The 24,207-nt window shown below is 41.4% G+C and overlaps 1 protein-coding gene across 1 annotated transcript in view; it reads left to right on the top strand.

Moving 5' to 3' along the window:
* The window catches only part of grik4 (glutamate receptor, ionotropic, kainate 4), a gene marked incomplete at both ends in the record, with an annotated part of 199,642 nt that overhangs the window by 158,849 nt on the left and 16,586 nt on the right, over positions 1–24,207 (top strand). Inside the window, 3 exons of the mRNA XM_080512931.1 lie at positions 4,892–4,999; positions 16,175–16,378; positions 20,324–20,437. Of these exons, the coding sequence (XP_080369057.1) occupies positions 4,892–4,999; positions 16,175–16,378; positions 20,324–20,437 (426 nt within the window). The remainder of the gene's footprint in view (positions 1–4,891; positions 5,000–16,174; positions 16,379–20,323; positions 20,438–24,207) is intronic.

The following is a 24,207-nucleotide window of genomic DNA, read 5'->3' as shown; positions in this document are numbered from 1 at the left end:
TCAGTGAGAGCCACCCTATCACTTTCAGTACACACTGTTTTTTATGCTGGAAATGCTTCCGTTGGATGTATGTTTTGAAGTTGGTACTCTTCATTGGAGTATAAATCCAATGCCTCCCTGATTGTATTACTTCAGGAACCATTAGCACTGCCTAAAAGGTTTCTATTTCGCCATAAACAGGCATCAACTGCTGGTTCGCCGAGAGGTAAATGCCCACTGATAAGTAAAACCGCTCTGTCAGCATATTCCTTAGAACTTCGAATTGTAAAATGCAGCAATGTGCACAACAAGCAGCTGGTGAGAATGTTTTACTTCAGTGATACAGACAGAAGATAAGAACGCAGAGATATTTTGCCTTGCCACATGCACGTGTACAGCAACAGGTTTCCGATTCGACCCAAAGTCATTTTCACCGCCGTGACACCTGAATGCTTTAGCCTCAGTGTAAGTGGGCTGTATGACATTATGCTTGATAATGGAAGCTATTGCTTCTCTCACATTGATGGATGCATGTGTCACAGCATAGCCTTGCTACACCCTATTGGATACGACATTTCTCTGACAGAAAATTCAGCCAATGCCGATGCTTCACTGAGCAGCCGCCCTAATGTTTTCCTCATGCTTTAATTCCAGGTTACAGAATGAACCCTGGGTAATCCCTCACAAGTCACCTCGTGCCACTTCTTGTCACTCTCCTTTTCCTGACTCTCTGGTTTTCTATTCTGTCCCCATGTAAACTTGTTCTCTCTCTCTCTCTCTCTCTCTCTCTCGCTCTCTCGCTCTCTCTCTCTCTCTTTTTTTTTCTTGGTCTCTTCCCCTTTTCTCTGTTATAAACTTCCGCTCAGTCTGTTTCCTTTTCTTTCTGTGCCTCTTCTTTTTCCTCAGTTCCTGTCGCTTTCTCTTGTTCTCTCCACCTTCTGTTCTGGCTCCCGAGTCGCCTGCATCTCATAGTTTCTCATTGATTTTATTTCCATTTGTCAGGCTCACAGCACCTACTCAGTTAGTGATTGACATTCCCCTGCATCTTTCTATTTTCTCCTTTGTCTTTTCCTTTTGCTCGTCCTATTCCCCCCTCTCTTATTATATCCTATTCCTCTCTGTACCTCCCTGTTTCTCAGGAAAGCAAATAGTGCTAAACACTCGTCAACATTCTGAACTCGGTGTGAATTTGTTTCCTAGATTCACTCGTTGCACAGCATCATAGTTATATATTACAACTGCAGAGTAGATACCAAATTAATAACACAAAATGAGAAACATCAAGTCACAGCTTTTCTTTTGTGTTGTTGTATGGAAACACCGTCTGGTATGTGGCAATAAGCAGCTTCCGCTCTCTGTGATAACAGCTTATTAGTTTAATAGATTCTCCGGTTGTGCAGCATCATGTAATGAGGTTTTATGCAACGATTTCAGTGCTGTTGCTTCAGGGGGATTAATGCAATGCTAAGACTTTTACTTCACTTTAGAGTCCGCTTGATGGAAAGTTACAAAATATGCATCGTGGCAAATAACCTGTGGATCACTGGTGTTGTCTCTCAGCGCTCAGATTAATAGTTGCTCACTCTTTAATGTGAGTTACAGTAGTTGTCTATTAGTTTCTCCCAATTTTTTTGACGCTCTCCTGTCATGTCCATATCCAGGTTGTGCTGTGTCATGACTCGTCTTTCATATTCATAGCAAAATCTTGAATAAAAAAAGGAAAATTATTACAAAATGTGTCAGGAAGAATAATGGCAGCATTAAAAGGTTCTCAGGCTGTTTGATAAATGTCGGCATGCATTGGCCGCAGAGTCTGCCTCCCTGCTTTTACATTTAGCTAAATTATACATCTTCCTTCCTTTTTCTCATGGTGATGATAAATAGACTTTTACTTACATATTGCATTTTCCTGTCTCGTTGCAGGTTGCATGATCAATCTCACCCACCCATTCACGCACACATCCACACTCCGATGGCAACAACTGACATGCAAGGTGTTTGCTCACCATTGAGACCAAATGTTGGATTTAGTATGTTGCCCAAAGACATTTGGACAGATTGAGATAGGGGATACAACTACTAACTTTCAGACTTACAACCGAGATTTCTAATAATAGATCTGTTCCTAACCCACCGGTGTATGCTTATTCTTCCGGCCTGCTAACGAGTTTCTGACTGCCTCCACCTTCTCTTCCTGGACAGAAGTCATGGTGCCACCTCAGCCCATTACTCTCTCAGTCACCCGTATGCTCAGACCTTTTGAGACACCTGCTGAGTCCAGCCGAGCCAAAGAGACTCCCGCCTCCCACCACCTCTACAGTCTCTCTGACAGCTGATTGTATACACTGATTGCTGAGCAGCATATTTCACAGGAGTTTTTTTTTTTCTTCTCCTTCTTCTTCTCTTTAGTGGTGCTGCAGTATGTTCACATTTTCTCTCGCTCTGTTTCTTGCGGCCATCAGTAGCTGCGTGTGGAAAGTGTTCCGCGAGAGGTTTGGGTAGCTGTAATCTATTTGTGTGAGCAAGGTGCTGTTTCTCTCAACAAGTACACCAGAGGAAATGGAGGGAAAGATCTTTTTGATCATATACTCTCAAAGGAAATCTTTGATTCCGCGAGCTCTCTCTTTTCTCGTCTTTTTTTATATCTCACATCAGAATTCATCATTGCTGTTCGGAGAGTGGTTAAATAGCTTCCAAATGTAGCACTGATCAACATCAGTGGTCTGAAATCTCTGGAGAATTTTGGCAATTTAGACTTGAAACAAACCATGACCATGCTGGGGGAGCTTTGTTTACTGTAGCCTTTTCTTTAATCAGATTTCAATCACTGATCCTTTAACAGTTCATCCTCTCCAGCCTGACTCCAGCCCACAGGATTATTCCCACAAGATTAGGGGTTTCTTTTTTTTCTTTTTTCTTTTTTTGGGGGGGGTGTAATCATTGAGCTCATTCCAATGACATGGACTGAGTCACACAAGCAATGCATCAAGGCAAAATTGGATGCTATATTTCTCATTTACTCCTCCTATATAATAATCATAATGAGGGGGAAGCCAATTACTGTGATAAGGGATATTATTTCTCTCACGCCGCTGAGATAGTGATGGCAATGTTTATGTGATGAGGTAGATTACATATTTTGAATGCAAATGATTTCAAAAAAGCATTATTTGGAATCATTTTGTTTCTTGGTGAGCTTCTTGAGTTTGTTTTCTGGAAATATTTAATTTAATGTCCTAAGTGCTGACTTTTTTTTTTTCTTCAAGGTACATTCCATAACAATGAGACTCTGTGTTATCTCAGCAGGAACAAAATGGCCGGTCTGACCTCTTAAGTTCCTGAAACATGCAGCACATATTAAATCAAAACAGGAGATAAGCTGCATCAGTGAAAAGTTACACAAACTAATAAAAAGGCATATTTTGAATGTTATCATGATTCCAATTTAACAGAAGGTTATCATCTGCACCAACACATACCTCAAGTACTCTGTTTATTATTGACACTGGGATTGCATGTTTATATGCAAGCCGCATAAATGAAACGAGAGGCTGTGAACTGCAGCGATAAGGAGTATAAATCTGCCAGTTTTCCCTTCCTTGTGTCACCAGTGTCACTTAAATATTAACATAAAATCCAAGATGTGTTTCAATATTTAGTGTAAATAATCACGATGTTACATAGCACAACATAGCAAAGAGTAAATCAGTATTCATCAGAAAAGTCAAAAGTCAAATAAAAGTTTCTACGGCTCACTTTATGTTCTGTGGGGAGAGATTTTATAAACTCTCCACTACAAGAATCATGTAAAATCCTTCAAGGTTAGAGCTTTAGATTAACCATCACGGTTTTCACAGTCAATGCTGGTGTGGTAAAAATAGAGCCGAGGAGCAGGAATATGTGCTGGAAAGCTGAAATTTGAATAAAGTACAATGTTTTGTCACTATGGTTAAGAAGTTATCTGCACATGTTTTGTTCACTATAATTGAAGACAGACAAGTACACATACACATGCACGAGAATTCAATTCATAGTCTCATACACATTTCTAAACCACCAGGAGCAATTACCAAACCTGAATCCAAATAATAATTTCAACCTAACGATGACTTTCAACCCTCAAAAAGTTGAGAGCTGAAATTATCCAGATATGACCGATGACTATGTGGATTCAGAGCTGCAACACATTTCCCACATGTCATATTTTTAGGTGGCACATTTGAAATTATTTACTTAAAAAACAATTTTTGTTTTGCACAGTATTGTCAGGTTAAACCTTCATATATTGAGGAAAGTTGCAAATTTCTTACTGACCTTAGAGATCATGATTCTTATCAATATATTAAGTATATTGCCATGTAAAACAGTTCTGCAGCATACCTTAGTTTATGGAGACAGCTATCCTGGAGGTTGGGATTGACAAACCTGAGTGAAGGAAATAAGTGAATGAAACAGGAGTTGGCAGAGACAGATTGAACGGGGATGAAAGGGACGACACAATGTGAGGTGGAGGTTTGAAGTCCCACTCAAGCTGTAATGAGAATGTGGCTGTGCGCCACAGGATTTGCCGGTAATTGGTTTAATGAATGCATTCTGTTGCCTCTGATTGAACACCTGCCCTGCACACGGCCCTCAAGGAGCCATACAGCATTATTTTTGTTTCCTCCTGCAGTCCAACGAGCTTGGTACCACCCTGTCTCACACTGTGGTGATCCATCCATTGCTTCCTCTTGGTCTTATGTGAAGGTGAAACTGATGCTCCTTTAGAAAAGCAGGAGGAAATTAAGCACTGATTGTTTCTCTTCGCCTTTCCGAGCTGATGGACTTAGTGACTGATCTGTTTGTATGCGTGTGTGTGTGTGTGTGTGTGTGTGTGTGTGTGTGTGTGTGTGTGTGTGCACTCACTTTGCAGATTGGCCTGTGGCACTCTGAAGATGGACTGTCCATGGAGAGAAAGCTTCCATCAATCAACGTGACAGACACCCTCTTCAATACGACTCTCACCATCACCACGATATTGGTATGTACTGTATGCGTACTGACACAGACGCAGCAGCAGTCCATTTTATTAGCTCAGCTGGAGCCTGATCTCCATGTATCTGACACTCTATAGTTGAATGAAAATTACCATATCAAAAACTCATTTTGTGTTGTCAGATCTCAACTTGATCCTCTTGGGATCTGAGGAAGTGATGCTGTGCAATTGTTTTGCTCTAAGTACTTCAGATGAGCCACATCATACGGTACCAGCAGGAAGTAATAATTCACCACGTCAGCCTTCCTGAGCCTCTGTAGTGAATATAGATCCTGCAAGCGCCTCTTCTGACTCCTTTTATTACATGAGATAAGCTATTTCCTTTAGTCACCCGCCATGTTCACTAATCAATAATCTATATTTTTGCTCCGTTTCAAGACAACATGCAGTGAAACTTTTATTCATTCAGGTAACACAGGGCAGTTCTGCAATAGAAACTGAGTAGATTTAGTGATATAATCATGAGTAAATAGTTTGAAAAGGAAATGGCCTCTCACTCTGTGCTTTCGCTTCAGCCCTGATTCTCATTATTGTAACAAATGGGAAAACAAAGTTCAGGTCTCAGGTGCAGGATTCATGTACTCATGAAAAGACATGCACTTTCTGAAAATAAAATACATCGCTATATCTTTACAACGACATGTCACTGAGGCGGTTCCTGCTAAAATACTGCTCTTGCACTAAGAAATTGTTTGTGACCTTGTTGTGATGTGGAATTCTGCTTCCAAAAGTGTTTACATTGAAGTTAATAATTGAATGTAATTTCAGTGTGTTAGACATTCCTTTTCATCCTCACACTCAAAACAACTTGCAGTTGATTGTCATACCCAGAAACGACTAAGTAAAATTGAGGATGCAGGGATCACATCACCAGTAATGTGATTGCAGCACAGAGCCACAGACAAGCTTCAAATCTCACCAACTCTCAGGCTTCACATTAGAATGTGAATTCTTAGAGTAATGATGAAATTAAAAACAAAAAGCCAATTTACACACGGTAATTGTTAATCTCACCTTTTCTTTCTCAGCACTTATTTCTCTTGAGCCTGTTTATTAACATTTAGGAGAAACAGTGCACTTAAAATACTTTTTCATGCTCACAACTAGTTTCCTCTCATAACGATATTCATAATTACCACGTGGTCGTGAGTTGTTGTATGTCATTGTTGCCTGGCAGCCTGCAGGGACCATGCTAAATAGTGACAAACAAGATTCAAAACTGTAACTACTTAGTTTGTAACATGTTGCTCTTTGATTTACTCTGCACACTCTCAGTAAAAAACATTTGAGAGAGGTTGAAACCTCCTTTAGGAGATTGTAGTTTGAAGGACAGAACTCGCCTCTCACTGGAAGTTGCATTATAATTTAGTTTAATGTACATAGAGGTCTAATTATAACGTGATTCTACTTTGCGTTCCAATAAAATGTGAATTTTAAAAAAAACAAAAAACCTTTAAGAGGACCAGAAGTTGAAACCAACTACCTTTACTGACTGGTCTTAGGTTCTTATTAAATAGAACAGCGGCCTAAAAAAAAAAAAGTCAACATGGTGCAAACTGATAAGAGCTGTAAGCAAATTCATTTTTATGATCAATGTCAGTAAAACATGCAGGAGTAGTGCTTACAGTTCTTTACCCTCACTAGAGACTCCAGAGAAGCAATAACACCAGAAGAAAATCATTTGTCCAGATACATCTGAATGGAGCTGGTAGAAAATATAGCATCAATTGTATGAAAGTAAATCAGTTTAAATGCATAGTTTAAAAGTAAGACTGGATATGGGAAAGAAAAGGGAAAACACAGATGACAATTGGAGTAGCAGAGCAGGGAATGACAGGTGAACAGCATTGTGATCGCCTGCCTACATTGTGTAGATTTGCTTCTGTTACACAAACAGCCCTGATCTGTTCAGGGCCGAAGACTCTTCTCAAGCTTCAGTATCTGACAGCAGTTCTGCAGATTCTCTTACCGAGACGTAGAGGCATCATAATCACAGAATTCCTAACTGGCTCCCATTTTTTCTGCTTCTAACAAATCATCTTTGAGGACGAAATGTTTACTTGCTGTTTAATACTGTATATCCCATCTACTAACCATGAAAAAGAGATAATCAGTATAAATCACTTAATCTGTCAGTGGTCATAATGTTATGGGTGATGCATGTTTGCATAGTAATTTGAAACAAGTTTGCATCTAACATTAGACTAATTTTGATGCATTTACCTTGTAGTCTCTGCATTTCTTCCTCCATAGTCCTTTTTACAAAGCTGTGTCCAGTTTGCATGTTTTTACGAACAATAAGTACAGGGACAAAGACGAATCCCTTGATTTCAGCTGGATGCACGGTGGTGCTTTCTGTGTGGATTTGACATGTTCTCCTCCTGCATAGGTATTCTCCTCCTACCACAGTTTCATTCCGCAGGCCATGTGAGGTTAGATTGTAACTCTAAATTTCCTCAGCTCTCTGTTTGGCCTGACTGTCAACCTGTCCATGATGTACCGTGCTTTTGCCCTAAATTAGCTGGGATCAGCTCCAGCACCCTGCAGTCCTGAATAGGATAAAAGCAGTATGGAAGATGGATGGATGAATCCAGCTGATTCCTATTTTTTTTTTTCTAGCTACGAGTCAATACGTGATGTACAGGCCAGGATGTTACCTTCTCAAAGTTACAGAAATTACCATGTGCAACCTTAAGGTCTGTGGGATGATGCTTCAAACTAATCCCAGCAATCTGGCTGAGAGGTGCTGCCACAGAAATACACCAAACACTGAGAGGAAGACACAGAGCAGGCAAAACTCCTCTTATTCAAGAAATACAAAATCTCACCTTGTTAAACCAAATAACATCAGTGGCTTCTGCAGCACGATCTGGAGCATGTTGTCTGCCATTGTTGTCGTTGTTGTTGTTATTTCCCTGAGAGTGTTGCATGGTTATACATTCGAGAGGTGAAGCAATGACGTCATCGTTTTCAGCAAATGTCTTTTCTGTCCACGTGTCAACACCGAGGTGGTGTTTTCACATTTCTCCACTCTGTAGCTCACTTTCAAAACAATGTGTTTTCAGGCTCTTAAAACACTCCTCCGTCCAGCTAGAACAAAGTCAACCCTGTAACGTGTCTTTAAGGAAACCTTTCACTTTGTTATTCATGTAATATACGGAACTGCTCAGCCGTGGCACATTTCTTTATCTTAGTAGGAATACTGCAATAAGCAATTAAACAAATGTGTGGGCAATGCTCCGAGGCAGCTGCACATTGATCAAATTCATAATGATGATGAATTGTCTTTTAATATTTACATTCGTCTTCTGTTTCGAAATTTCATCATCTTTGAAAAGAAGCTCACTGGTACTGCAGCCGTGTGTTGGTGCACACTGTGGAATGTTACACGTGCTTCGTGGTTTCATGAATGAAGCCGTTCAGATTTTCAATCAGCGGAACGTCTGGCATACACGGACAGTCACGCACACACAAATCTGCCACCCGTCCAGCCTCTCATCAAATGCTGAAGAATCGGATGACAGGGCACAAAGTAGCTTGTAAGCAAAGGCAAATGGCCCAATGTGTTAGTCTGAGTAGCTGGCTTATCAGCTGCGGGAATGAGGGAGGGACATATTGCAATATTTTGCAGCTGAAGAGCTTGCTGGTCTAATTGAGACTGATTGGGAGTGAGATGGAATGGTTCATTTCACACACGGGGGATGTAGATATGTGTGAATGCTTTGGTGGAGGTGGAGTACAAATGAGACAGTGTTTTCACAACAGAAAGAAGGTGTGAAAGAAAGAATTGACCGAGTACAGAGCTTTGATTTCGCTTTGGATATATAGAGTCCCTGGACCAAACTTGGGAAGCCACCAAGGAGCAATTTTCAGTGCCTATCACAGCTCATTCATCATAGCGTGATTGCTGTGTCGCTGTTATCTCGCTTGTGGCCGACAGGCGAGCTGCAGCTGAAAGCCTCTATAAGAAAGCCCTTACCTGTAGCCCTGGCTTGGGGGGGATTTTTGGAGTGCCAACAAACATACTGATAGTATTTATGTATGTTCTCATCTACTGTGTGTGTGTGTGTGTGTGTGTGTGTGTGTGTGTGTGTGTGTGTGTGTGTGTGTGTGTGTGTGTGTGTGTGTGTGTGTGTGTGTGTGTGTGTGGGCGTGGGCGTGGGCGTGGGCGTGCGTGTGCGTGTGTGAGAGAGAGAGATGATCCTGACAAGTCGACCTGGCCTTTGCAGAGGAGTTTCATTACACCTGCACTTGGCTGTCAGCTTCCTGCTTCAATTCCACCAACAGCTGCAGAGGAATGGGAAAAAAAGAAGAATTGATTATCATTTCACTGCCGGGCCACAAGCCGTGTGTTTGTAATCATTGATTGAGTTTGTTACTCGCACCGTGTGGGTCTTTACACCCTCAGAAGCTCCATTGATGAAATACACAAAAAAAAAATAAAAATCATTCTTTGATACCTTGAGATGAATTGTCTCAGCTCTGAATGGTATTTGGTGCTGTACTTTCTTGTACAGCAGCATGTCAATCTCTGTTCTCTTTTAATATAAATAATTTGTGATTTACTGTAATTGTGAGACTTCAAATGTATAGGAGCAATAAGTTGAGTTTACAACTGAATGACGGACTTTGGTTTTCTTAGAGAAGGTGTCTCTGTCACATGACCACTTTGTGGTTAAACGGCTGTCAAGCAACCTCATAGATGAAAACAAGAGCCTGAACGCGTGTGACCTATGAAGCAGGATGAACAGGGTTGTTTCTGCATCCATCCAACAACACATGTATCTCTCTTCTATTCCCACTTTATCCAACACTGGGGCAGGTTAACCTGATACAGGTTACACACTAAAAACTCTCACTTTAATTATGTAACATAATGTAGCAGTTTGTTCTTTCAGTCGTAAAAATTGTTTATTGGGATCCGAGCACCAAGTGATGCAAAGACCCTATTAGGAGGAATTATTATTATACTATTACACTCTTCTTTCAAGGCCAGAACTGCTCCATTTTCATTTCACGATGGCCCAAAGGTGCTGAAACGTGCATGACAATTTGCACACACATCAGAAGCAGCAAAAAAAAAAATTCATATTTCATGGTTACTCTGCATGTGCATGTCAAAGTAGCTCCCCCTACAATTTTTACACATTTGTAACTACAGCCAGGACACCTGAGCTATGACGACATTGTGATGCACCTCACGACATGCACTACGTTCCAACGTACTTGTGTGTGCAAGGACCCATTCATTACTGCTTGCAGCTTCAATTGTATGTTATTTTCCCACACTGTTGGACTATTCACACCTTGTGACGTCCGGTATGTCAGGGATCGTAAGTGGTGTGTGGCTGGACCCAAGCACAGACCCAGAGTTCCATAAAAAAACAGGTTTATTGCAGTCCAGGGAATACAGGAGACACGATGACAAGACGTGATGAGAGGCGAGACATGTTGACGAGGCGAACCAACAAAGACAACAGAGGGAGGGGGGGGGGGGTTAAATACACAAGCAAAGGGTGGAACACAATGATAGACGCACACAGAGGAAGAAGGCCATTGGTTAATTGGAAACACGAGGTGAGACGCACAGGGGCAGACACAGAGATCTGCTAAGTAACTACTGAGTACTCCAAACATCCGTTCAGCCTAATGTCAATTTCAAATATATTAAAGTTTTTTCAAGAATGTGCTTTAAATATAAACATTTCAAAGGTTCACTGAATGACGTGGCAGCAATTTGCCTTGTAATTTAATGTGATTGAGAAGTTACTATGAGTGACTTCAGGCAACATTTTGAGTACTTGTTGCACACCAGCACAGACCTCCCCACAATATAAATAATTCCAAAATAAGTTCCAAGTCATATTCATATCTATACATCTGTTGGGTGAATTTGTACTTTATGTTAATTATTAGTACTTGATATAATGGGAATTAACATTTTGCAAGTTATCGTTGATTCATGCATGTCTATTATAACCACTGTTCACTGTTTCACACCTGCAAGTCTTTGTTCTTTGTTCACGAGAAGATTTATTGAAACTGTACCTCACTCTGAGATGTCTTCAAGGTCTCTGGCCTCTGGGCCGGGTAACATCTTATCTGAGGAGATTCCTGCTTCAACTGTGTGAACCACATAGAAGTGTGACCATACACACACGCACACTCACACACACACTCACACACATAAATACACACAGGCCTGAGAACCAGTGTTAATCTGCTTTGTTGTATCTGTGTATGAAAATGTAACCGCCTACTTTAACTTTGAATAAAACTGGGCAGCGAAATGAAGATCTTTGCAGATCGATGAACTTCAGCTCCTGAGGTGAATTCATTTCTCTGTCCTTGTACAAGCTAATTGAATCTTTATTTCTCTCGATACTGGGGTTGTCTCTCTTCTCTCATTCTTGCAGGTTTTTCACCTAACAACATCTCAACACTTTATCAGATACAATGGGGAAAAAATCCCCAAAATAGTTGAATATTGAATATAATAGGCCCACTGACACCAACACAACTGCTGGCATATGATTCTGCAAGTATTGCTGATCTTTTCATTGGCGTCATTTTAAATACATTTGATGATTATGCCATGAGGTTTTCATTTAGTAGCCTCAAGTATTTCAGTGTCATTCATTCATTATGCTAATTGTCACTTTGTTCTTACAGAGCTGAGGACACCATGGATTGAATTCAAATGCAGCTAGATTTGCCAGCAGAGACTTGTGTTTGATGCCAGCTTGCAGCCATTGTTAAGAAATCACAACTCAATATTTACACCCGGACTCAACCTGTTTTTGTTCTCAATGCCTGAAACGTGCTCTGAGTGACTCCACCGAGAGTTATTTTCTGCCTTTTTTCAACTATAGCACTCTTGGCCATTCTCTCAGTTTTCCCTCAGACTACTCTTGTGTCACCAAGTGCTTTCATATCCTCTCAAATACGTGTTGGTAAGAATTCAACAGGCAGGACTGATAAAAGCAGACGCAGAAGCAGATTTTCTGGCACAGGGGCTCAGAGGCGCTGAAGCATGTGTGCATGAATTTACACACACAGAGGCACAAGATCTGTCTCCGATTTTTGAAGTTTGCATGTGCTTGTTCTTTCTCTGTTTTCAGCACAGTTGCATGTGTATTGTCTGCAAAGTATTTACTGCGAAACACAAAAGTGAGGAAACGGCGTTATTAAAATGAACACAACCTGGCTCTCTTTGTTATGACCCAGTATTTTTACAAATATTGTCAGAGCATCTGAGGCTACTCATTGAGTGGGAGTCCAGAGTCCCTGTGCAGGAATCGAATCTCCGCTGCCAGATTGCTTTACTCTGGAGAGCAAGTTTTAAAAGATAGGAAAACAGTGGAGAAAAGCGAGGAAGCTGGCGTGAAGACATCTTGAACACCCTGAGGTTTTAAAAGGGGAAACTCCATTGTAATGTATGAAATTGAACATGAACAACCCCATTCCCACCAGTGCACCGAGCGCCTGGTGTACTTGCTTGTGCATATGTAAAAATGTGCTTCCTCCACCAAAGTTATCAGTCTGCAACCAGACTCCTCGTGGCCTGGGAATAAGAGGCAGCTTTTAAAGTCTGCATTCCTTCAGAGCTTCAAACTCATAGCTTTATTGCTATTTTGCTGTGTCGTGCAAAAAGAAGGTAGATGGAAGTTCTTTGTGATTTTACTTTTATGGAAGACAGCTTTTTCATAGCCCCGTATAGACCTTTCATACCTTTTTGTAGTTATTTTTATATGATTTCATTCTCAACTTCATAGAGTTCTAGTGGCGGAATAATTTTTTTTTCCCCCCAGTCTTTGCTGGAAGTTTTAGTACTTCATCACTTATATTAGCAGTTGTGTTTCCACTCCTGTAGCCCAGCACTGATCTGGTTACACACTGTTTTCACTGGACCTTCTTGTAAAACAACTCAAGCTAAAAGACAGAGGCACGGATAGAAGCTGCAGGAAAAGAAACACACTGGCTTGATAATAGCCAGACAGCTGTGTTATTGATTGCTTTTTTTTCTTTACTCGTGTGATTGATGTTTCCAGGCCTGGTTTGATTCGTCTGTACTTAACCAGGTCAACACAGTGGGATGGAGTAATAGAAGATGCTCAGGCAATATTTTCCAGCCTTACTCCAGGAGATTGAGTTTCCTAATGACAGAGGCCATATTTTATAAATGGAGAAAGCTTGACCATTTTTTAAACACATAAATCAACTGGAAGCTGGAAAGTGAATTAGTTTTTGCATAATCAAGTGTTGTAGCAGGACACTAGCATGCATTCATCTTTGCACATTACTGCTGCTCTGCCCTGCAGCTGTATAGTGATGTGAAGGGAAAACATTTCTTATGATTTTATTTTATTCTTGTTGGGTTTTTTTTACTCCATTACAGAAACTTAAGGCAAACCAATAGCTTCTGTACTTATTATATACTTTGTTGGATGACATAATAATTGCTGGACTTTCAAGACGAGTTGTATTGACAGAACATGTCCAAAATAGGACACATTCTAAATGAATGTGGGTTTTTTGTTTTTTTTTATTATCATCTATATCATAGATTATTACTGAAAGTATCAAAACTATGAAAGAAAATGTGAAAATCTGGAGCAAATAAAAAGTATTAAGCAAACCACAATATTTTGACAGTTTTACACTCACTTAGTTTTCTTATCAGCGTCTTAAGGTGGGCAGTCACCTGAATGGCTGTGAAGCAGAGGTGGAGTTGGTGTACAATGAATAATCAATTTTGATAAGAAAATGTATATCTTGTCAAGAGCAATTCAGTTCTGCAAAGAGAAATGTCAGTCTGTGATGACTTTGAAAGGATGACCAGTCAGTTTCGTAAATGTTTAGGGGGTATCTTCAGGTGGAAGTCATGAAAACCATCAACTGTAAAGAGGAAAGGTTCTCCTGTGAGGAATTGCATCCCTGCCATGTGACTGTTGAACATTAATGCATCAGTGACAAGATTGTCACAAGTGCTGTTGGGGAATTTACACCTCTGCTTTTCTGTATTCTTATGTTAAAATATCAATATTGATACTGAATTGATGGCTTCCCATTAACTTATCATGTCATGTGATACCTTTATCTCCTTTAGAATCGGAATCAGAATCACTTTTTTAATATCGGGGGGGAAATGCTTTTATGTTATTTGATAAGGAGATGGATGGATGGATAGATAGAGATATAGATAGATAGATAGATAGATAGATAGATAGATAGATAGATAGATAGATAGATAGATAGATAGATAGATAGATAGAGATCAATTTGATCACTACCTCCAAGTTAGCCATGAGTTGCATTTCAGAGAGATAACTTTTGTAACTTTGGTTTTTTGTTTGTTTTGTTTTGTTTTTCTTTTTTCTTCTCGTAAACACAGCAGTGTCCTTGGCCTACATTACTGTATACTGGGATGTAGTCTTTGTCAGCGTCCTTCTCTCATTGCCCCTGTAATACACTGGAGACTCTTGTCAACACACAGCATGTCTGTTTAATCAAACTACGAGCCTGGCTAGATAAACTGAATCCCTGTGCAGATGCAGGCAGCAGAGTGATGCAGTCACACCGAGAGTTGATCAGCAGTCATTTTATTCTCATTCTTATCACAGCGTTGCAGGAGGGTGTGGGTTCTACTGTCCAGTGATGCAGCAAGGAAGAGGCAAAGCTGTTTAATCCACAGTGTCAAAGTGATGCCTCCTCCCTCCTCCTCATCTCCCTCCTCCTCCTCCCGTAAAGGTGGAACTAAACAGTTGCTATGACAACAGGGCGAGTCACAGTAACATCAGCACCACCCGATGTGCACTCAGTTCACAAACGCACACAATTTCACTGCAACTATTTTTGTGGCTTTCACTGCGAGACAAATCTATAGACAAGCAGCTACCACACAAATAAGCATTTCCAGAAGCGACAGTGACAAAACAATTTCACTTCTATTTTGGCTCTCAACATACAGCACATCATTACACTTTACGCTTTAACCTCCTCAACACTGTCACAGTCGGAGCTGAGCGGCTTACACACACACACACACACACACACACACACACACACACACACACACACACACACACACACACACACACACACACACACACACACACACACACACACACTCAGTTATAGACGCTTGCGTTCACAAAAGCAGTTGACAGTTTCTTTCACAATATTGTGGTTAAAAATACTGAGCAAAAAAGAATTCCTTACTAAAACATCAATATTAAAGAAGCCAGAGTAAACCTTATGTTACTGTGTTCATACTTTAAAAAGTTTTTGTTTAAAGAAAGCATTTTACACGTATCTTATGTTATGTTATCTAATGCCAAAATAACATACTTTGTTTGCATTCATAAGCTGAGTGCAGTGTTGGTACATAACACTTTCTTTTGTGCGATGTAGTGGATTCTGAGCTTGCCGCTTTGACAATCACATTATATGAAAAATAGCACAGTAAGGTTAGATCCAGAATACATCACAGCAGGCCTCGTTAAATCTTTCCCCAACATCAACTAAATGACAAAGCCAGACATAAATAATCACACAGTGGAACAGTGAGTTGGTGTGTGTGTGTGTGTGTGTGTGTGTGTGTGTGTGTGTGTGTGTGTGTGTGTGTGTGTGTGTGTGTGTGTGTGTGTGTGTGTGTGTGTGTGCGTGCGTGCGTGCGTGCGTGCGTGCGTGCGTGCGTGCGTGCGTGCGTGCGTGCGTGCGTGCGTGCGTGCGTGCTGGATTCAAAGACAACTTGTTTCGTTTCTGTTCCACCTTTTCCTGGTTACAACAGATTAGAGTTGCAGCCCTGTCCCTGGTTTTAGTGCCTGGCTCGAGTTCAAATCTACAAATTTCAGATTTCATTGATATCAGTAAACCCAAAGTGAACCATGACCTCCAAAGGGCATCTGGAATGCTTTCACTCTTCCTACTCACTGTAAAGTCTTTAGGTAGTTTCCCTAAAGCCATCCTGTTATACCTCAGCTGTGCGCTCAACTGATTTATTGATGCCCTCAAATAAAGTGATAGGATTTGGAAGAATTGCAGAAATTGTACATTCTTGTAAGCTATGTCTGGTCCCGTCTTGACTTTCTTTGTCACAACGCAAGTTTGTCAACACTCACAGAAGTTCAATGAGATGCACTCTTGTGTGTTTTTCAGGAGAACCCGTATGTTATGCTACGGCAGAACTACCAAGAGCTGGAGGGAAACGACCGCTACGAGGGCTTCTGCGTTGACATGCTGAAGGAGCTGGCAGATATTCTCAAGTTCAAGTATCGCATCCGGCTGGTCGGGGACGGTTTATACGGGGTTCCTGGAGCTAATGGCACATGGACCGGCATGGTCGGGGAGCTCATCTCAAGGGTATTTGAATACAACCACACAGAGGAGATATTTCCAATGAATAGTACATGGGGTTCTCCACATGAGTGTAACATATTCACAGGCTTATATTTAAGGAACAACTCACCTGATCTCCACTTTTAATGTGAAACCAGCACTCCTGCTATATTTGTCGTCATTGTGAGGTCAAAAAAGATTTGATTCCCCTTGAGTCCTCCTTGCAAATAGGATCCTTTGTAAACACATAGGCTGCAATGTAGCCTTGAAAAATCACTGATCACATTGGTGACCTCTTATGTAAGCCAGCTGCTATGTGACGTACCTCCTGGAGGCAGCATCATACACATAGTGCTGGCAACAAGTGGATTTCCCCCATGTCGTATATTCCTTTTTACATTCAGTTGTTGGCTTTTTCAGCTTAGGCATTGTACTTTTCAAGTTGCAGCCTGTTGGTGACTTGTCTGCTGTCATCTCCTTTCCTTAAGCCCTCCACACTGACCTTACCAGACACTCTCATAGTGATTCAGTCCATGCTGCTGCTGTTAAATCTCTGAGAGAGGCCTTACATTCCTCCCGCTCTACTGTATGCGTCTGCTCACAGGCAGATAAAGTAATATAAGTGAGCTGGAATGGAGAGGAGAGGTAGAAAAGAATTGAAACATGTCCGACAAAAAAAAGCGAGATGGAAGGCTGGCTTGAGGAAGAGGAAAAGGGGAAGGACATAAAGCAGACTTGATGCGGCACAGTGATCTGTCCTAATTCTATGGGATAATGGAGGACAAAAGGCATCAAGTATTTAAAGCATGAAGTGCCTGCTCTTGTTATTGTCACAGTGTTCACCCCACCTCTGTAAGTTGTCTCAAGAAGCCCGACCTTCAAGAGAGCCCAGTCTGAAATCAGCATGCGTCTCATCTGCAGCAGTTTGGAGAGCCGTGAAGTGGTACGATAGGAAGAGGACAGGCGAAATAATACGAGAGGAGGGTTTGCCGTGGGACGTTGCCATCAGGAGGGACATTACACAGTGGAAAGAAAGGCTTCAGCCTGTTTGGTCAAAGGCTTAGTCAGAAATGGGAAAGATGGCAGATTAGAAAGATTGAGAAAGAAGACAAAGACATGCAGCTGTGTCTGCAAGTTTAAAGGATAAGTGGAAAGGACATGAAACATACACAGTGGCAGAAAAGGAGGACACAGCCTGAGGTTATTCTGGACAACAGGTACCTGTGTCCCTGCCAGCTCTGTTCAGACTGAACAATATTTCACTCTATAAGGGTGATTAGTTTGACAGGTGTCGGACAGTCTGAGCTGACGATGAGTCAAGCCGGGGAGGACTCCAAGGTCTGAGCGCAGAGCTGTGCTTAGAAAGGGAAGCTATGCTGTGTCTCCAAAGACTGAACTCTAGAAGTCAAATACTATGTCCTCGAGGGTAATGTTTAATTCATCTCCCACATTCACCTGTTTTACTTTTGTGCTTTTTACCTGGTTAGCATGATATGATTGAATGCAAGTGGAAACAGGTGTGATGCAATATTGAATAGACAATACCAGAACCCCCTACCTCCTGTAATACTGTAAGGTATAACAGCAGGCAGGCTCAGGGATACAGTAATTAATATTAATATTCAATCGTTACATAAATATTTCAGTGCCTGTTATGGCTGTGTGTTCATTTTTCAAAGGATCGGTGACTTTCTTTGTTAGAATTGCCTGCATGGCCGTTCCCTGTGCATGGCTTCCTTCCTGCTCAGGGCAGGTGATCACACTTTCAAATGACGGGGGAGAGAGAGAGAATAGGAACGAGGAGGCTGGGGACAGCTCATGATGGAGGGCCAAAGTATCTGAGCTGAGGATGGGGGCATCCATGGACATCCGGCCTCAATGTGACGTGTAGGTGTGGTTAAAGAGGTCGAAATTTCAGCTCTAATGCCGTAATTGAAGCACAGGCAGAGCAGGGACTTTGCTGTAAGATGAAGCACTACAAGCCTGTTGTAAAGGTTGCAATATTTATTGGAAAAACCTTGTCTGTTTCTTTTTTTTCCCCAACACACCAAAATGGATAATGTAGCAAGTATTTTTTTTTTCTTTCATGTATGTCAGATGGCCCTTTCATTTCCTCCACAGAAAGACTGTGTTGTGGATTTGAGTGGCGTCTGCAGTGCTGCAGCAGATTCCCCTCTCCTCGCTCTCGCCATCCTCCTGTTCCTCTCCGTCTCCCCAATCCTCTTAGTCGTCCTGCAGCAGACAAAAAGCAATGCATTGTTGCTTTCACTCTTATTTTCCTGAGGGAGATGAAAAATCCCTTGCAGTTGCACTTTGCTGGCCTGTAATATTGGTCAGGAGCCTTCCAATATTCAGCTACATTCTCCATTTCTATGTGTGTGCATGTCTCTAAGTGCCTGTTTTACCAGCCTCAGCATTGTCAAGTGATTTGTCTTGACAGTGCTCCCTTGGACAGTCACAATGGTCACCCTGAGCTCTTTTGTGACCGACACACACTCTCGCACAAACACACACTTGCATGCAGTGCCAGTGGCAGATTATCCTCACCACAGATAGTGCTGTCGTTGGACAAAGAGGCAATGGGTTACAAAAAGGGCATTTTTACAGAATTGCCGACGAGCAGCCCATGATCTCATATCTTCGTTGTTGTTCCTTTCAGGACTTAATTTACACCACTTCAACTCAGGCAAAGGTTTAAACATTACATAATTGGGTGGTTGTGCAGGAAAAGGTTGGTACATCGGAAAGCAGTCCAGTAGAGAAAGCTGAATCCAAACACAGGCAAAGATCCAAAACAGTAAGAAACGACTTCAATTGACAAAGTTTTATCAAAATTGGCTAATGGTATGAGTACATGTACAAGACTGTAGTGAATGAGAGCATTGCATGCACTACGATAATCTGAACATGATGTTTAGTTATGCTCCATGTTACAGACACAAAGATGTATGTGGAATTCTTCCACATTGAAAATAGATGGAAAACAGGCCAAAGATGACTCTGTATACCCCGTCTTTCAACTACAAACACGACAAGGACATGACAAATTGATGGTAAACAACACGGGAGACACCACTTATATAATATGGATAATGACAAATGACTGCACACTATCAGGAGTCCGGGTATGCAGACACAAAATGGCGGGCAGCACACTCCTGGAAGAACTGGGGACTTCCACTCACCACAACAAAAATAAGACCTATTCCAGACATCACAAACACAAACAACAAAACTGTGTCTGTGACATATCCATGTCCTCAAATTGCCAATAAGATTAAGGCCTTTTGAAAGCTATTTAATTTTGTGTCCAATTCCATTTTTACTTTGCAAAGGTCGTCTGCAGACAAAAGTCTAAGTACCACGCACAAAGATTCATTATTAGTTCAAAATGATATATAGTTGTTGTTAGTTTTGATTTCATACATATTGATCAGCTGCAAACATGTTTTTCTATCATTTTCAATATCCATTTGTCAACACAACCCATTCGCAATAAATGTACTAATATGTTTATTGCAAACATTTTTGATCATTTTGCCTTTGGATTCATCTGTTAAAAGGCAAGACATTGGCAGTTCTGTATTTTAATCAATCAGATGATCCTCACATTTTTTTTTTTGATCCTCCCATCAATCAAGACATGGTTACTACAGTCTGTAACACATTTGCCGACACAAAGGACACTCAAACCAAACATGTATGTCGTGCGCAATCAACCAGAAAGACCTGTACGTCAGAATACCTTCAATTGTAATGATCTGACCTTACAGATCATATCTATCAAACACAATGACAAGTACCTGCTGAAGCCTTTGACGCCAAACCAGAGAGAATGCATCATGTAACATGACCTAACTATGGATCGCTGGCACTCAGATTTTGTCATAAGCATTGTGTTGTTCGTCTGAGCCGTGTTCAGTTTGTGTGTGTGTGTTTTCTGATCCAATGTTGTTGCCTGTGTTGTAGAAAGCTGACCTGGCAGTTGCTGGCCTGACCATCACAGCAGAGCGTGAAAAGGTGATCGACTTCTCCAAGCCCTTTATGACCCTCGGCATCAGTATCATGTACCGCGTCCACTTGGTGAGTTATCTCCCAGGTACCCTCGACCCATGGGGGAACACACACACACACACACACACACGCACACACGCACACACACCTTGCAGACTTACCACAATAGGCTGTCAGAAGCCTGCCTGTACTACAAAGCAGGATTTTCACTTATCAAGGTAACTTCAGTGACCAAGCCAGGGCTTTTCCATTGTACAATTCTGAGTAATGTCTTACTTAGATAAATCACCATGGTAACTCACGCTGAACAGCTCACCTGCTCAGGAGCAGGTTATATTCTGGATTAGAAATAGAATCTAAAAGCCCCAGCCCTGACCAATCAGCTCTCTTGGAAAATTACCTATCCATTCATAGAGGATCCTGATTGGTGCTCTGATAGTGAGAGGAGCACTTCGAAGAGAAAATGTTTTTAGGGATAGATACAATCCTTTTGACGTGATAAAATAAAGCCTTCTCACTGAGCGCTTTGAAGTGTGTTTTTGTACGAGTTCTTGACTTTTTAATTCATGGAATGCACAACTACTAAATTGCACTCATGAGTGGGGCTGAGTCTCAAATGAACTCCATAGAAATTATAAACTGAAGGAAGAACACTGAGGAAGCTCTGCCCAAAATGTCCATGCCTTAGTAAATTGAATTGTCTGTTTATATTGCCCGATGAATTGATATTGTATAATGTCTCAAAGTCACACCTTGAGTCTGTAAAGTCATTCCTTCCTGCCTTTTGCTACCGCAACAGTGTTGAATACCTTTTATGAAATTTCTTCATATTTGTGGAGAACAATTGTCTGCTACTCTGTGGTAAAGTAAGCTGCTCTGCAGGATTTCTCCATGCTTGTGATTAGTCATGTACTGCAAGCGCCGCCCTTTTAATATGAATGAACGCCGAACACAATTATAAAACCCTGGGTTGAATTACTGAATTGTTGGCCATTTTTGTAGTACGTCTTATCAAGGATTGAGCACGGGTTTGTCAATAATAACCAGATAATAGAGAGATATCCCTGGTATGTTAAGCCCGCTTCATGGTAAAGGCCCCTGGTATGTCTAATGGCTCAAAAAGATCCACCTTCCCATAGTCGTCTCGAGATTTTCACCACCCTTTTGCTTGTTGTAAATGATTCAACATCTTCTTCTTTGTACCTTTACCTCTCAAGCTGTTCCTCTTCTTCTCCATCTCTGGCGTTTGAACTCCACCCGTCTGTCCTTGCTTTAATTTCTCCACCAGTCTTCCCACCTCTCTCCATGCATTCTAAACTTTTCAATCGTGTCCTATTGTTTTCACTTCTCCTGTGTTTACTTGTTTCCTCCTTCTGTTATCTTGCCCCCTCCCATTCTGCCAGCACCAGATGGCATGTTTCAAGCCGAGAGCTTCTTGTCCAATGTAGCAGTTTCGCGGTTGTTTTCTGCTCATTCTCTGATTGCGTCTCGGCTGTCTTATTCACACAAGCAATGCCCTCCATGCTCTTCAAAGAGCAACCCTGCCCAAGAAACAACAGCAGTGCAGGTGGAAATGAGCCAGTGTTTGCAGAGTCATTGGCCCATTAATCATCAGTCCTCCCCCAAAACTCAAGGTGACACTGGAGGGCTCGATGTGGCACCGGCCACAGTCCAAACAGAAGTGTTCTGGCTTGTGCACGTGTGAACATTAGTGTGATGTCCCACAGAGCCGATTACTCACATTCCTATTCCGGCGTGCTTCTTTCCGCCGTTCCTGTAAACCTCCTACAGTCTGTGCTCAGTATGAATTGGTGTTGCACTGGGGGACTCAATTTAACTCCCAACAGTTGGGCAGAATCTATCGATGCTCACAGCAGGTGCTGTGTTAAATGGGCTGCTGGGCGGCGTGCGACCTCTGAAGTGGGCAGCAGTGAGGCCAGTGACAGCTTGAAAAGATGATATGGAGCTGAGTCCCACAGAGCTTCGGAGGTTATATATGCTTGTCTCGAGGGCAGGCACCTCAAGTCAAACAGTTGTATTAGGCAGAAGTTGTGCTGAAAAATTCTGTGTAAGAAGTCATTAGGAGAGAAAGTGAGAATAAGTTAATATTATGGTAAGATGTATGAGGTGTATGTCAAATGTAGAAATGGAGAGGTGGAGGAGAGAACACCAGGGTCTCTCTCTCTCTCTCTCGCTTTCTCACTCTCTCTCTCCTGATGCCCCTCAGCATTTTCTTAGATCTGATTCAGAGCGGTTCCTCAGCAAACGCTAAAATTCAATATTTGAATTTGTGTGACTTCACTTGTTTAGTACTAATCCACTGACTATTGATCTAAAGCTCAGTGGTTTCTACAAGGGGGGTGGCTCCTTATTTCAAACTTGAAATGAAAAATTCAGTCTAATCAATAGGAATAGTGAATGCAATAAAATAAAGGTGACTGTTGGGTATTAATTACCCTGATAGTACTGGGCATTTAATCTGCATTTCTCCTCTTTGTCACTATGTGTATACTCCATGTGTTTTATGGCTCTGTGTCAGATAAACACATGTTTTCTCTTTTTATTGTTATTACCTCCAGGCACATATTTCTTAGCTTCACTGGCACCTCCCTGGGAAGTACTGTAAGTAATGTGGAGGTGTAATCATTCTTTGTTGTCATACAGTGAAAATACTAAGATTTGATTGAATAAGTTCTCAATGCACGCGGCTTTCACACCTCACGTTGTTTTTAGGTTGACCCAGTTAAGGTTGGCGTGTGGTGCTGCAGGGTAGCTGTGAACACAACTCAGACTCCTCAGTGCAGCACTCTGGTCTGCGCTTACAGGCAAGAAAGCACCCTCAATTGACCATAGTTGTGAATTGGAATGTCTGTCTCTCTGTTTTTGCTCACTGATCGACTGGTGACCAGTATTAAGTGTACCTTATTTTTCACCTTTTGTCAGCTGCGATTGCCTCCAGCTCCCCCATGACCCTACGTTGGATAATCGCCATTTAGAAGATGGATTATTATGCCTCAGGCTCTTCATAAAGACAATATATGCCTTTGTGCTTATTTCCAGTGCTAATAAAATAATCTTTGATATTTACATTTTAAACTTGTGATGGCATTTGCACAAAGAACCTGATGGTTAAGTCACATTACAGTACAAAATCTCACACAAATCAATTACAAGTGACTACATCTCTCGGGGCAGCTGTCACCCAGGAGCTTTTGCCATCTTTTCAACGTAATAAGCTCATTTGAACCAAAACTGAACGAAAAAATTGGCACTTAAACAACAATGGAAGTGATGAAAATGGCCTGAAGGGATTGAAACCTTCTTTGACAAATCTTTGAAGAGCACTTCCACTCTTTTGTTTGGCTCATGTCTCATTCTCTAATGACTGTAACCAGCCTCTTTGAGGCAATCAAGATATATTGGCTTCAACTTTCTTTCCTTTTTTTTAATACAATCTCTTCCCTCATTTATTTAAGAAAAAAATCATTTTCTGTCAAACACTGAGAAGAGCTTCAAATCGCATCTGTCAATTGTTTTTGCATTGGCTTGTTACACATAAAGACAGAGGACATAATTCTCTGGAGGTGCTGCTGTTCATCTTCCTCTTTTCAGTTGTATGACTCAGCATTAAAAAAAGAAATATAGCAACAAACCTCAGACAGCTTCTAGGCTGTTTGCAGAAGACGAGTAGTATCTGTCTACATTTTTCAGCTGTCTTAAATGGATACTTTGTGGCTGTTTTGTCCTGTCTGAGTTGTTAGTTACAATATACAGTCATCCAGCAGTAAGTCTTATCTGGTGTGCTCTCTGACATGCATGTTGTTTGAGGCCATAAAAGC

Source organism: Blennius ocellaris (genome assembly GCF_963422515.1).
Source record: "Blennius ocellaris genome assembly, chromosome: 2".
Taxonomy (NCBI): domain Eukaryota; kingdom Metazoa; phylum Chordata; class Actinopteri; order Blenniiformes; family Blenniidae; genus Blennius; species Blennius ocellaris.
The sequence above is the reverse complement of the archived record's forward strand: the minus strand, read 5'-3'. Positions and strand labels throughout refer to the sequence as shown.